The 15415-nt window shown below is 42.3% G+C and overlaps 1 protein-coding gene across 4 annotated transcripts in view; it reads left to right on the forward strand.

Moving 5' to 3' along the window:
- LOC109402733 (FAS-associated factor 1) overlaps nucleotides 1–15178 on the forward strand; it is a 32977-nt gene extending 17799 nt beyond the window's left edge. For all 4 annotated transcript variants that reach the window (XM_029878943.2, XM_029878942.2, XM_062853138.1 and 1 more), the window contains 6 exons: nucleotides 7054–7175; nucleotides 7242–7387; nucleotides 7455–7609; nucleotides 8285–8421; nucleotides 8490–8965; nucleotides 14498–15178. In XM_029878943.2, coding sequence (XP_029734803.2) covers nucleotides 7054–7175; nucleotides 7242–7387; nucleotides 7455–7609; nucleotides 8285–8421; nucleotides 8490–8965; nucleotides 14498–14578 — 1117 coding nt within the window. In that variant the 3' untranslated portion in view covers nucleotides 14579–15178. The remainder of the gene's footprint in view (nucleotides 1–7053; nucleotides 7176–7241; nucleotides 7388–7454; nucleotides 7610–8284; nucleotides 8422–8489; nucleotides 8966–14497) is intronic.
- Nucleotides 15179–15415: the final 237 nt, after the last annotated feature.

Genomic DNA, 15415 nt, shown 5'->3' on the forward strand with positions numbered 1-15415 from the left:
CACAGTACCCAAGTAGCTCGACCTTCGTAGCGTCACCGGGGATGACGCACCTTTTCTTCCTGATTTGTCGCACTGAATCCAGCTGTTCACGAAACGCCAACCAGAGCTGCATCTGTTCATCGGGTAACTCATCGTTCCATCCTAGCTTCAAACGCCATAGTTCTTGCATTAGCAGTTTCGCGGTGGTGACTACAGGACCTAGAAATCCCAGCGGGTCGAATAGCATACTGATTTCCGAGAGTACCGTCCTTTTCGTGGGCCTAGCTTTGTTGAGCAATGGGAGAGGTACGTTGAACACGAAGTAGTCTTGGCCCGGATTCCAAATCAAACCAAGAGTCTTGATAGTGTCATTGATCTCAGACATTTCAAAATCTACCTGTTTGTCCTGTAACTCCGATGGAATCAGTTGTAGGACCTCTGCACTGTTGGAGCAAAATTTATGCACGCCGAATCCACCTCTATTCAACATAGCCGTTAGCTGCCTGTAGAGTTGCTTGACCTCTGCTGCTGACTTGCCACCAGTGAGGAAATCATCTATGTAGCTGTCCTCCTTGACAACCTTTGCTGCCGCAGGAAAGTTTTCCGCTTCGTCCGTAGCCAGTTGAGTCAATGCCTTTGTTGCCAGATAGGGAGCACTCGAACAGCCGTACGTGACTGTTGTCAATTCGAAGGTAGACACTTCGTTCGCATCGTTCAGCCAAACAATTCTCTGGTATTTCCTATCCTCAGGATGTACTTGTACCTGGCGATACATTTTAGGTACGTCCGCTGTTAGTGCCACCTGATACGTGCAGAAACGCAGCATGATAGTGACCAAATCGCTCTGCACGGTAGGTCCTACTAGTTGAGTGTCGTTCAGTGATACGCCAGTCGATGACGCCGCCGAGGCGTCGAACACTACCCGAACTTTCGTAGTCGAGCTGGCCTCCTTATAGACTGCGTGGTGCGGTAGGAAATAACCTTGTTCGGGGTTGTGGGATACTTCCTGCATATGGCCCAAGGTGACATATTCTTCCAGAAACTGCTTGTACGATTCTTGCTTGGACGGGTCCTTGGCTAGACCGATCATCAGTCTCATAAACCGACGCTTCGCATTCTCGTATGAGTCGCCCAGTTGACTCTTTCGATCATTGAACGGTAGTCTCACCACGTATCGCCCTTCGCTGTTGCGGCTATGCGTCTCTTCGAAATGCTGCTCTACAGCACGCTCTGCTGCAGTCATCTTGCTGGTATAATACCCTGCCTCTAATTCCCAGAACTTGGAGAGGGTACGATTGACATCTTCGTGGGTGGTGTTTAGGTGACAAACTCGTTGACGGATAATTGGTAGCCGAGTTTTCGCTGAACCGCTTACGACCCACCCAAATACTGTTTCGGCCAGAATCGGGAAGTCGGAACCAATTTTGAGGCGCCCTTTCTTCAGAACATCGTAGTACAGCTCAGCGCCGATAATGACATCGACATTGTCCGGCACATTGAACGTCGGGTCTGCCAGCTCTATACCGGCAGGAAGTGGCCAGTTTTGAGTTTCTACCTTACCTGTTGGTAACTCGGTGATAGACGGCGTTACGATGAAGTCAAGAACAGCTGTAAACTCGCCATCTCGAGAGGACACTCTAGTTTGGACGACCTTGTTGACCGTTGTCTTCATCCCGTTCAGTCCGCAGATAACAATCGGCGGATTGATTACCGAAAGCTGCATGTTCAGTCGCTTTGCCAGTTTCTCCGTGATTATGTTGGACTCGGAACAGCAGTCCAGCAACGCTCTGCAGGTAGTAGTTGCGTTACCCGAACCAAACACTACGATCTTCGCTGTAGATAGAAGAACCTGTTTCGGAACTGCTTGCGTTTGTGTGCAGCAGCTGACCGTTCGCTGTTCTGCTGCAGGCGGCGAGTCTTCTTTCTTCTCTGCTTCCACTTGATTTTTCGGCTGAGCAGTCTCAACCTTCTTCTTGGGATCATCGGAGCGCTCGTTGTGGAGAAAACTGTGGTGATGCTTGAAACAGGTCTTGCAGTGCTGGTCCGATGAGCACTCCACTGTGCGATGCCCTGGACGCAGGCAATTGAAGCACAAACCCGCTCTTTTGACCTTGTCGAAACGTTCTGGTACAGTTAACTTCTTGAAGTCGACGCACTTGTAGATAGTGTGGGAGTTGGAGCAGCACGGACATGACTCCTTGTTCGTTTGGACAAACATCTTCGTCTGCCTGGCCTTCGACGCTGCAGGCTGCTGGCCAGATTTAGTAGTTGCCGGTGGTTGATTGGTGTGGGTGTAACTCGATAACTTCTGGAGAACGCGACTGCGCTCCTTGAGGAACTCCATCAGATCGTCGAACGACGGCAATTCCCCGCGATTCAGTGAGGACTCCCACAGCTTCCTGCTTTCCCTATCTAGTCGCTTACTGATAAGGTTGATTAGAATCATCTCCGATAGGCCCTCTACCGGTAGTTCTTGATTCTTTAACGCGTCAACGTGCTTCGTACACGTCTCAACTAGCTTTCGCATCTCGTCGCCATTTTCCCTGGTCAGTCTCGGTAGATCAAGCAACGCATCGATATGAGTATCGATTATCAATCTCTCATCTTCATAGGCGTCCTCCAGTAAACGCCATGCTGAATCGTAGTCATTGTTGTTAATCACCTCTTGGTCGATCTTACCTGCTGCGTTACCGATCAGGGAGTTTTTTAGGTGGTACAATTTTATCGCCGGCGATTCGTTCGGATAGCGGCCCATTACGGTTTGAAACATACATTTGAACGAATGCCAGTTTTCTAATTTCCCGTCAAATGTCGGCAATGGTACTTGAAGGTGAGGGACGCTTTGTACCACCTGTGGTCTTGGAAGAAACTCTGACGCGTTGGCATTCAGCGACAAAGCTTGGCTTGATTCATTCCTTTGCAGTTCAGCAATTTTTGTTTGAGCCAATACGTACAACTCGGCATGGAGTGTTTCAAAATTGAGATAATCGTTTTTCCACTCACATTTTTTATCCTTGGCGACGAGACTTACCGCTTCGTTGTACACCAAGTCGTACTCGTCATACGACTTCTGAATCGTTTGCAGTTGAAGATTCAGATAATGCACATTCTTCGCAGCGTCCAGGTTTAATACTTCTTTGATACGAAACATCTTCTCCTTTATCAGCTCCAGTCGTTCACACAGATTCTCCATCTTACGCTCCATTTCTTTTTTCTCTTTTTTCGCCCGGTCTAGCTCTTTCTGGTAGGCAACACTGAGCTGTAGCGGCCTTGGCAAGGGGTTTACAACGGGATTCACTAAATTACACTGATCACTTTCTTCCGTATCAGCAGCTTCCACACGAACGCTTGATCCCGTCAAATCCGCCAAAAGGTTTCTTCTTGTTACACTTCTTGTCACCCTTGGGGTTTCACTGTATTCTTTTCTCGGTTTCTTTTTTTGTTCACTCATTTATCTTCATTATGTTTTAGTTTGTTTCGATATCGCAAGCTTTAATCGTCACACTACCACTTTCGCATTTCACTACTAGAGATGGGCAAAACAGTTCTTTCAAGGGAGTCGTTCTCAATTGAACCGTTCTTTGGAAAGAACTAGTTCTCGGGAACCGTTCTACCATTCAGTAGTTTTTATCGTTGTTTTGTAAATCTAATGTTGAGCTAGTGCTTATAGGTAGATGGCCTTACTTATCCTTGACTCGACGATGAATTCATATTTTATTTACGTGATGACAGAGACTATTTTATGTTTTGTAAATCCAAACTCTGTCATAATTAATCTAAGTTTTGAGATCTTGTGCACCCTCCCGTTATTCTTCAATTGCTGGTCTCCGACTGCATATCATCGGAGCACTGTTTTCTAGTTAGCTTGGCATATCATTTACAACTCTCTCATAAACCAAACTTTTTTCTCTGAAAAGGTTGAATAAACGGTTCTAAGAGACATTCAGTTTTCTCGTTTTTGAAAGAATGGAGAACTACCGTTTTTTTCAATCGAACGACCGTTCTGTCATTCTTTTCTAAGAACTAGTTCTTTTGAACCGTTCGCGAACAGTTCGCCCATCTCTATTCACTACTGTACATACCCACACTTTTTCCCGAAGCGTTGCGCTTCATTCGCTTTTCCTGACACAGCCTTTGTGTGCAGCAACCCAACACAACACTACGTCACTACACCGCTCGGGTGGATCACGGATCCCATACACTTCTACACATTCATTGGAAGCCCTGTGCTTCGCATGTTATTACTAGCACGCCCTGTGCGTGAAGCAACCCACCACAAACATAACCTAACTTCGTTCCGTGCCACACCACCCGGGTCGGGAGCTTGCTGACACAAATACACTTTTCTTCGTTTGAAGCGTCGCGCTTCGCTTGCTTTTGCTGGCACACTTTCTGTGTGCAGCAATCCAACACCAACACACTTGTTTTACGAAAGAATTTTGCTTCTGGTTTTCTTCGTGGCCGCACCGCTCGGGTGGGAAGCCACTGCCACAATCACTTGAGCCTTTTCACTGAAAGCCCTCTGTTGGCACACCCTGTGTGTGCAGCCCATGAACATAACCACACTTCGGATTAGTAACTTCCGACCGGGGCAGAATGCCAAGTCGGAGACAATGCACTACTCAATGATCGCCTGGCGATCTTCCGCTCTGTGCGGGCGGATTCACTTTTTCACTAGGATTATGCTAGCAAGAGCATCGTGGTTTTTTCGAACACGTTTATTCCTGCACACCGCTGCGCCGATTTGCAGCAATGGCGGCACGGTACACTTGTTGCAAAATCCAACGTTTTCTTGCCCTCGCGATCGCGGTCACAAACGAAACCGATCGAACCATCCGGGAATCGCAAAACCGTCCATATCCGGATCCCGATAGGACCAAAAATGTTCGGGGGGAATTTTCACGTGGTTCGGACGTTCGGACTTGCAAAACTCGATGGCCGAATAGAACAAAAGTCGGACGCGTCTGCTTGGTACAAGATTTATTTTTCTACTGCTTTATCTGACAAAGGTTTTCTATCATAGAGGTACAACAAATGCGTGTATGTAATGATGTGCGTGTCTGCACTGAAAATAAAATGGACTGTATTTTTCTTGCTGCGCAATCAAACATCATATTTTTTATTTAATAATCTTTTGATCGACTTTTAGCATAGCTAACAAGTGTATTGAAGAGTAGTGGACGAATACAAACCAATACGATTTGTATTTACAAAGTTATGGTGATGCATCCTTAGGTGACCCATCTTGCCCCGCCCCACCCTACTGATAGCATCCTTGCCTTACCCCAGCAACGACCCGGATGGGATCGGACAAAACACCGTTGTGTACTCTGCACGAAAATGCCCTGTACTGTGCTTCAATGAGGCCGATATTTTTTTTTTCAAGGAGACCCTTGCATCTGAGGGCTTCCCACATGTTTTCGTGATTGAGACGATCGAAAGCTTTTTCGTAATCAATGAACACCAGCTAGCGAAACTCTTGGAATTCATTCATTTGCTCCAGAATGATACGGAGCGTGACAATATGGTCCATACAGGATCGTTCGGCACGGAATCCTGCTTGCTGCCGTCGGAGAGTTGCGTCAATCTTCTCCTGTATCCGGTTAAGGATCGCTTTGTAGACGATTTAGAGAACGATGCACAAAAACATCAGGGTTTCAGAGGCGTTTTAGGTATGTTCCAGGGGCTTTCAGGGAGTTCAATAGGCGTCCCCATAGGATGTTTCAAAGGGTTTCAAGGGATCTTAGGGCCGTTTTAGGAGATTTCAGCTGTGTTCCAGAGGGTTCCAGGGATTTCAAGAGTATTCCAGGGCGTTTTAGAGACTTCACAGAAGGATTCGGGGGTGTTCCAGGGAGTTACAGGGAGATTAATGGGTGTCCCAAGGGGATTCAAGGGGTTCAGGAGCGTACCAAGGGGTTTCAAGAGGTTTGAGAGGTGTTCCAGGAGATTTCAGCGGCGCTTCAGGGGTTTTTAAGGAGTTTCAGAAATGTTTCAAGGGGCTGTAGAGGTTTTCAGTGACGTTTCATAGGGTTTCAGGAGCGGTCCAGAAGTTTTGAAGTGATTCCATGGCCGTTGCAGAGGTCTCTTGTTAGCCTAGTGGTTAGGGCTATGGATCGCCAATCCGGAGACGGCGGGTTCGATTCCCGTTCCAGTCGGGGAAATTTTCTCGACTCTGAACATAGTGTATCATTGCCCTTGCCTCACAATATACAAATTCATACAATGGCAGGCAAAGGAAGCCCTTCAATTAATAACTGTGGAAATGCTCAAGGAACATTAAGTTGAAGAGAGGCAGGCCAAGTTCCAGTGGGAACGTAGAGCCATTTAGAAGAAGAAAATGACCGTCCCAGGGAATATTAGCGGCATTTCAGGGGCTTCCAGAATGTTTCCAGTAGTTTCAGTGGCATTCCAGGTGGTTTCAAGAGCGTTTCGGGGGAACTCGGAGTTATTTCTGGGCGTATTAGGAGGGGCTTTGCCGGGGATTTCAGAAGCGTTCTATAGGTTTCAGCTATATTCCAGGGGGTTTCTGGGTTTTCTAAAAAGTTTCAGGAGCGTTCCAAGTGAGTTCGGAGGTTTTCAGTAGGTTTTAGGGGTCTTCCGGGGGGGGGGGGGGGTTCAGAGCGTTCCAAATGAGTTCCTGAAGTTTCAGGGCGTTCTAGGAATGTTTCAGAGGATCTCAAGGTTTCAGAAGGGTCAAGCAACCTTCAAAGGCTCTCTTAAACAGTAAAATAACGGCACCGGCCACGTCCTTGCAGTCAGATTGGACGAGGGAAGGAATATTAGTACCAACCTTTACCAGTACTAACTATTCAACATTGGTGAATTACCCTAATGCAATAAACTTTACCTTGAATTGCTTCGACCATAGTTTCAGTTTGCAGATAAAAAATAAAAATCGGAAGCAGACATGCTACTCAATCACGTACATTTTCGCATGTTTTTGCTAGATGATAGAATCTTGCTTACCAACAGCTACATGGGCATAGGTAGAACTTTTTGTTTGAATAAAACTTGAGAATTGATAGGCTTAAAACTGTACTAATACCCTCATTTCACTTGTAAATATTCTACCAGTGATAGCATGCCCATCACAATCGATTCGGAGAGCAGCGAAGAATTTGAGGACGCTTCGGACTTCAACAACGATGACGATATTTTCACAGAAACTCCAATCAACAGCCACTTGAAGCATTTGAGTAAGTTCTCCTGATGTTTGCTCTCTCGTGTTGATTCCTAATGCAGTATTTTTACTTTTTATTTAGTTCCCGACAACGTAGACGACGAAGCGATCGGCAGCATACAGTTCGTGGAGAACTTTGTCGAACGGTACGGACCCCAGCATCCGATGTTCTTCCAGGGAAGTTTGGAAGATGCCCTGAAGGAAGCATGCCGTCCATCTGCCCGGGATGTAAGTTTTTACGATAAGAATCCAGTTGATAGAAGATTAATGTTTTGTTCATTTATTGTTCATGTAGCGTAAACTGTTGGCTGTCTATCTTCATCACGATGGAAGTGTTTTGACGAACGTGTTCTGTGGCCAACTGTTGGCCTGTGAAAGTATCATCCAGATGCTGTTGGACCACTTTGTGCTGTACGGGTGGGATTTGACGTTCGAAAGCAATAAAAACATGTAAGTTTGTTCAGTTTCGTGCTGCGTATGCTAAGGGTGTGAACCATTTCGCTTATTCGTTTAACTTTTAGTTAAAATTTGACATTTCGGTAGTTATTTTGCATCGGATGGTTAAAAAATAACTATGCATAGTCATGAGGACGGCCCATTTGAAATTTGGCAGACGAGTAGTTATTTGGAACAAAATACAGTACGCAGCCAAATCATTGCGAACAAAAAATAACTATCGAAATGTCAAGACTAACCCTGCTCGGGAGTAGGGTTATTTTTAACCGGACGCAAAATAACTATCGAAGTGTCATATTTTAACTAAAAGTTAAACGAACAAGCGTAACGGTTCACAGCCTAAGGGTGTGAACCATTTCCCTTATTCGTTTAACTTTTAGTTAAAATTTGACACTTCGATAGTTATTTTGAAAATAACCCTACTCCCGAGCAGGGTTAGTCTTGACAGTTCGATAGTTATTTTTTGTTCGCAATGATTTGGCTGCGTACTGTATTTTGTTCCATAAATAACTACTCGTCTGTCAAATTTCAAATGGACCGCCGTCGTGGTTATTTTTTAACTTTTCGATTGCAAATAACTATCCAAGTGTCAAATTTTAACTAAAAGTTAAACGAATAAGCGAAATGGTTCACACCCTAAATTGATCAAAAAATTGAGTGATTTTTCAGGTTTCTGTCCTCAATATCGGCTTGCGTTGGGATGAGCGCTTCAATAACGGTCCGAAACATTCCGGCCGACCGGTTGCCAGCCATTCTTGTGATAGCGAAAAATCGTAGCCAGTGCGAAGTTTTTCAGGTGATTTCTGGTGAGTTAGTCGATTTTCTAATAAGGTTCAACTTGGTTTTAATCGATTGCTGTTTATTTTCCTTGCAGGTAATGTCAGTGTCGATGATCTTCTGTCGCAACTGATGGAAGCGTCCGACATGTATGCCGAGCAACTCAAGATCGAACTGCGTGAAGAGAATGAGCGGCTAGCGCGAGAGCAAGTAAAGCTCGAACAGGATGCTGCATATCGAGAGAGTTTGGAAGCCGATCGAGCCAAGCAGGAAGCCAAACGGCAGAAGGAGCTAATGATGCAGTCCGAGCGCCGCCGGCTGGAATCCGAGCGGGCCGATGCTGAAGCGAAGCGCGAATTAATCCGGGCCCAAGCACGGATCACCGTTCCTCCCGAGCCGGAACAGACCACCGGCGAGAACATAACGAAAATTCGAATAAGAACACCGGCCGGGACGATGTTGGAGAGGCGCTTCACAACGGACACTCCGCTACGCATTCTGCTGAACTACATCACCGGCGAAGGGTTCCTAGTAGACGAGTTCAAGGTGATCTCCAGCTGGCCGCGAAGAGATGTAAGTAACTGAATTGTTATTTCTTATTTTACATGATTCACATTTATCACCGTATAGAAATATACCGTGGAGGGGAAATTTGAAATTTAAAAAAAAAAGTTTTTGTAGATTGGCTTAAGCTTGATGTTACTACTCCAGTATTGCCAGACCAGCTTAACTCACACAAGGAACCAATGAGATATCTGCTGGGACTAAGCAGACATCTTCAGTTTGTGAGCGACAGTTTGCTGGTTAATGTGTGTGAGTTTCAGGTTGCAGGTCAATGTTGGGAAGGGGAAGGATTGCAATCGTTTGTATCCACAGCAGACCAGATATACCTCTGCGTCTGCACACATTTATGCGGGTGTTGGTGGGATATGGTTGGCAGTGGGTTCACACATTGGTGCGTGGATGCCACGCGTAAGGTGATAGAATTGTGTGTGTTTGATTATTCTGGAGATGTGCGTCACAGTTCGCTGCATGGATTGCATAAATCGTCGGCTTTATCTAATAGATTGACATTGTGTTGTGGAAGGAAGAGAAACGACTTTTCAACCCGTTTCTGTTCTAGCGATGGCTATGAACATGTGAATATACATAAGCTGTATAAGTAGAGAGGAGAAAGAAAGATTCTATAACATTCCCCAGAAAACCATTCCCCAGAATACCAATCCCCAGAATTCCATTCCCCAGAAAACCATTTCCCAGAATTTACCATTCCCCAGAATGTACCATTTCCCAGAAATCCATTCCCCAGAAATCCATTCCCCAGAATGCACCATTCCCCAGAAATCCATTCCCCAGAATGTACCATTCCCCAGAAAAGCTTAATATGCTCTGCTAAAAAGTTTAATTCGATACACAAACAGTAAAATGTTGATCATAATGATATGTTATACTAGTGTGGGACACGCTTGTATGGAAAAATTAAATCCTCGCTCCAGTCGACTTTTTAGATCCCATATAGGTCCCATATGAACTGTGCAAAATTTCAGCGCAATCGGTGAAACTATAATTTAGCGCAAGCGGTTCAAAGTTTGCATAGGATTTACTATGGGAAAAGTTACACTTTCAATCAAAAAATCCCAGAGGTCGCCCTTTGTCTTCTTAATTCAAATCGATCAATGCTTCTTGTAGAAACAAAGTTTACGAAACTTTCCTTCGAAGACCGCAAAACGATTGGATGCTTGTGGAAAAAGTTATTGACTTATTACCGATTAGTGATCCAATGAACGGCTTTTTGTTTTGTTTTATCAGCAGCACTGCTGCTGCCGTTGTTGCATGGGGTGGCGGGAGGCATCACCACCCCCAGAAACAGCAGTAGCCAAGGCAGCAGCTACAGTGCTGCTAATAAAACAAAACAAAAAGCCGTTCGTTGGATCACTAATCGGTAATAAATCAATAACTTTTTCCACAAACATCCAATCGTTTTGCGGTCTTCGAAGGAAAGTTTCATAAATGATTTTTCTACAAGAAGCATTGATCGATTTGAATTAAGGGGACATGGGGCGACCTGTGGGATTTTTTATCTGAAAGTGTAACTTTTCCCATAGTAAATCCTATGAAAACTTTGAACCGCTTGCGCTAAATTATAGTTTCACCGATTGCGCTGAAATTTTGTACAGTTCATATTGGACCTAAATGGAATCAAAAAAGTCGACTGGAGCGAGAATTTGATGTTTGTCCCATACTAATGTTATACCCCGGACAGACATGTGATACGAGTATGATTCCTGTACAACGGTACGCAGTGTCAAGAAAATTCTAACAAGACTGACTTGAACTAAGAGAATTTTCAGTATGGCACTCATTTCAAGCGTAATTGTACAGTGATTCTTGTATCACATGTGTGTCATAAGTATTATAGGCAAGGATTTTAACATTATAGTGTTATTACGAGCAAATATCTATTTCTTGTACGGTATATGTAACAAATTAAGGTAAAAATGTATACATACATGCATATCCATAAAAATATTCTACAATGGTTCAAACGTTTAATTACCATTGTACACAGTTGCATGTTGATCTTTAAACCTATGTTGAAAGTTTACAAACTGTTAGTTGCGTTGCGTTGCTATAAAATGTTTTGTTTTTGACAGATTTGTGAAAATTGTGCACTTGTTTTACGATGAATAACGTTTTAAAAGTGATGTGCAAAATTTACAGAGAAAACGCATATTCTTCTGATGTTGTTCAGTGTACAAGATAGGCATGGTACACAAATTACGTAACGCTAAAATCAGCGATTTAAGACTCCCCCCCCCTCCCCCATGTAACGCTTTTTGTATGAAAACCAAAAATATTTTGTATGGCTCGTAACGCTAAGCTAGACTCCCCCCCTCCCCCTATAGCGTTACGTAATTTGTGTACGATGCCATACTAAAGACTCAACTGACCACGTTTTTCTTTGCAAACGGTTGGAGGGATCCATCCCAATGGCTGTTCCTAATTATTCGCTTCAAAGGCTCTTCATTCATGCGGTATGAGAAGGGCTTTCATCATTATTCCAATACTATGGAATGGAATAGAAAAAGTGAACATATAAGCAGTTTTAATGCCAACAATTCTAAATATTTTTAATGAAGAAGGGAAAAAGTATCATTGTTTTCCTTTTGGCATTCAAAAACCCAACAATGTTCCTTCTTTTTAAACAATATTCTTCTTAAAATTAAGGCAATTAGTATTTTTTTAAATTATAACTGCTTACATTTTCAACATAGATTCTCCCTTCTTTTCTACATAGGCTGTTCTTTCGAATTGCACTTTTCAGGAAATTATGGGCATTATTACAACCACCGGTGTTAGATTGCTGTTATATTTATTATATATTTTTTTTTCAAATTTCTAAACACCTGTGCTTGTGGTGCCGATTGTAACTAGCCTAAACATTGTAACTCGAAAGAACAGCCTATGTAAAAAAGAAGGGAAAATCTATGTTGAAAAAGTAAGCAGTTGTGATGCCGATAATTTCCTGAAAAGTGCAATTCGAAAGAACAGCCTATGCAGCAAAGAAGGAAAAGTCTATGTTGAAAATGAAAGCAGTTATAATTCCAATAATTGTACCAATTGCCTAAATTCTAAAAAAAAGCTTGTTTAAAAAAAGGAACAGTGTTGGGTTTTTGAATGCCGCAAGGAAAACAATGTCACCACAGACAAACAGTCGTAACCCTTCGAACATTTTTCGATTTAAATTTTAGCGAAGACGGCTAATAACAAGACAAACATCTACCCTCTTGCTACATATACCTTGGGAGCTACAAGCACACTAGCGCCACGAACGACTTCAGGGAACAACATTATGAATGAGTGTGCATGCGATGCTACCATTTCCGTGTACGTATTTGCATATCCACGCACACAATCATATTTTAATGTTCCTGTGAATCGTTGAGGGCGTTTCAACCATGTCGCCTGAAACAGGGTGGGAGCTGTCTGTCTTGTTATTAGTCGTCTTCGATTTTAGTCTCGGAAATAGATTCGCTTAATTCTAAAAGGACTGAATTTGGCCAATCATCAACTAGGTGGCAGTAGTGAGCAAACGCCAAACTCAAACAAAAACTATGCGAGCGCCGCGAATTGGCAGTTGGTCAACTCTCAAATTTTCAAATAAACCGTTAAATCGATGTACGATGGCAATTATCAGAGTGTTACGTTTCCTTCTTCGTTAGAAAAAATGTTTGAGTCGTTATAAAAATTGTTGGCATTACAACTGCTTATATGTTTATCAAAAATTTTCCCTTCTTTTGCATAGGCTGTTCTTTCCAGTTGCACTTTTCAAGAAATTATCGGCATTGCAACTGCCTACTTTTTTAACATAGATTCTCCCTTCTTTTTTGCATAGGCTGTTCTTTCGAATTGAAATTTTTGGGAAATTATTGGCACCGCCTCCACCGGTGTTAAAATTGCTGTTATATTTATTTCATTTTTTTTTTCTAAATTTCTAAACACCTGTGCTTGTGGTGCCGATAATTACCTGAATAGTGTAACTTGAAAGAATAGCCTATGCAGAAAAGAAGGGAAAAAACTACGTAGAAAATGTAAGAAGTTTTGATGCCGATAATTTACTGAAAAGTACAATTCGAAAGAACAGCCTATGCAGAAAAGAAGGAAAAATGTATGTTGAAAAAGTAAGCAGTTGCGATGCCAATAATTATACCAATAGCCTAAATTGTAAAGGCAAATCATGCTTATTTCCGAAGTTTTTCTTGTCAAATAAGAATTTTTGGCTGGATGTTTCTTCCGGTGATTTTTTACGAATAAATATTTAATTTTTAGCTATTAATATAAACCATTCAGAATTAAAGCAATAGTTTTATTTTTTACTGGGGAATGGAATTCTGGGAAATGGTACATTCTGGGGAATGGATTTCTGGGGAATGGTTTTCTGGGGAATGTTATAGAATCGAAAGAAAGTATATAGAAAGACGCAAACTAGAAGGAAAGGGACGGGCCAGGGATTCAACCCAAGACTTTCTGAAGTAAGTTGAAACTCTTACAATGAGATCGTTTGTGAGAGGAAAAAGCAGTTCCGCAGGAGCGCTTTGTGTGAGGCCAATGCTGCTAGAGCCAATATAGTTTTATAGTTCCGTCATGTCGTCATCTTTAGCGCTTATGAGGAATTTCATTCTTCATTAAATGTTGAATGGTTGGTGAGCTCATTTCAAATTATTTTTGACTAGCTGTCCCGGCAAAATTTGTATTGCCAGGTTGTGTTGGTTTGACAATTGTTAGGGTCATTGCAGCACGGCACTCTAGATCGGTTTCATTTCGATCGTGTTGATTTTCTTCGTAGGTCATGCATAATTTATCAATTTTCTGTGCTTTTTAGATCATTATCGTAACTTTTTTTACATATAAACACAGCCATCATGAATACGAATCTAACCATTCATGATTTATCCTGATCGATTCACCCGTTCGTGAGTTTTGTTGCCTCAAAGGAACTTCAAACTCATTTTTATATATATAGATAGATTAACAACAAACAGTGAAGTTTTTGTTTGTTTTGCGATCTCGGGCATAGTTTCCAGCTTTTCTTTATGGATTTTATCAAAGGTGAAATAGTTGTTTATGCAATAAGTTGCAAAAAAAATTTTTTTTTCAGCACGAGTTATACATTGGATAAATACTACGAGTGTTGAAAAAATCGAGTTTTGCAACGAGTCGCATACAAAATTTTATGCAATGTTTTTTTTTATAATGCACCCCTTTTAAGTTGCATATGTTCATAATGCAACCCAAATGAGTTGCATTATGAACATTATGGAACTCTTTTTCATTATGCAACTCATTTCAGTTGCATAATGAGTTAGTACGGAAAAGTAGGTCATTATAATACTGGAATGAGTCAGATAAAATTGAAATTATAACACTGAATTGCATAAAACTTTGTATGAAAACTTTCACAGATAGTTTTTCTCATAAAACTTTGTTTCGATGATGCTTCGATGTTTTCAAAGTTCGTTGATTGGTGGGGAAAATCAACCAGAGTTTTCCTGAAAAAAAATAAACGACTATTCAAGGCTAACGCTGCCCTCACTCCCGTTTCAGCTCACAACGTTGGACTACGAGAACACCATGAAGGATCTGAAGCTCTACCCCCAGGAGACCCTGATACTGGAGGAGCGATGATTCGGTCGTGTACACCGAGAGCGCCCCTTTGTATCGCCAGATCGTACACCCTACTACAGCAACAGCAACCGTACAATGGTGGTAGATTGAGGCAACGCGATGCACGTTAGTAGTTTATGTTCCCCATCCTGTGCGCGCCTTCAGTCGCATGCACAATGCGATGCGTTCTTAGTTTCTCTCATTTTTTTTATTCGATTACGATGAAAAAAAAGCAAAGGAAAGCAAGTCTTTTAAATTTGGTTTTGTTTATCCTTTGTTTTATTCGCCGATGTTTCGTTTTTATTTTCATGCAGTTCGTTTCTTCGGGAGAAATCTCAAAATTTGTCTCATCTTGCGGCGATAAATACAATCTTCGAGGAAGAGAAGAACCGGGCTTTGTTTGGAATATAGAGTTGTCTGCTGAAATTTTGATCATCGTACTAGACGAACAAAGAGCTATGATTTTTTTTTAAACAGTGAAGAAATGCTTGAAGCAAGTTACTTGAAATTGCATTAGGGAGGGAAATAATTGGAATGTGTATTATAGAAGCAGGTATGCCAATACAAAATGTGGACGGAAGCAGAAAAAGAAGTAAGAAATAAACAACGTAATCCTCAAAATCGTAGTGCCTCGTGCTCGATTCGCGTACAGTTTGAGAAAGCCCTTATCTCCTTTGTTGTTGTTTTGCTCCTGCGGTGAAGTCTTATCATAAATGTTGGCCAAAAATGCCTAATTGAAAATCAATCTCCAATGATAAGGTCATTGTTGTCTTTATGAAGAATTGAAAATTATCTGTCTGTGCCGTTTGGTTGAAATAAATCATTGTTCACTTCTTTTGAATGATGTATTTGACTCAA

This window comes from Aedes albopictus, chromosome 2 (genome assembly GCF_035046485.1).
Source record: "Aedes albopictus strain Foshan chromosome 2, AalbF5, whole genome shotgun sequence".
Classification (NCBI taxonomy): domain Eukaryota; kingdom Metazoa; phylum Arthropoda; class Insecta; order Diptera; family Culicidae; genus Aedes; species Aedes albopictus.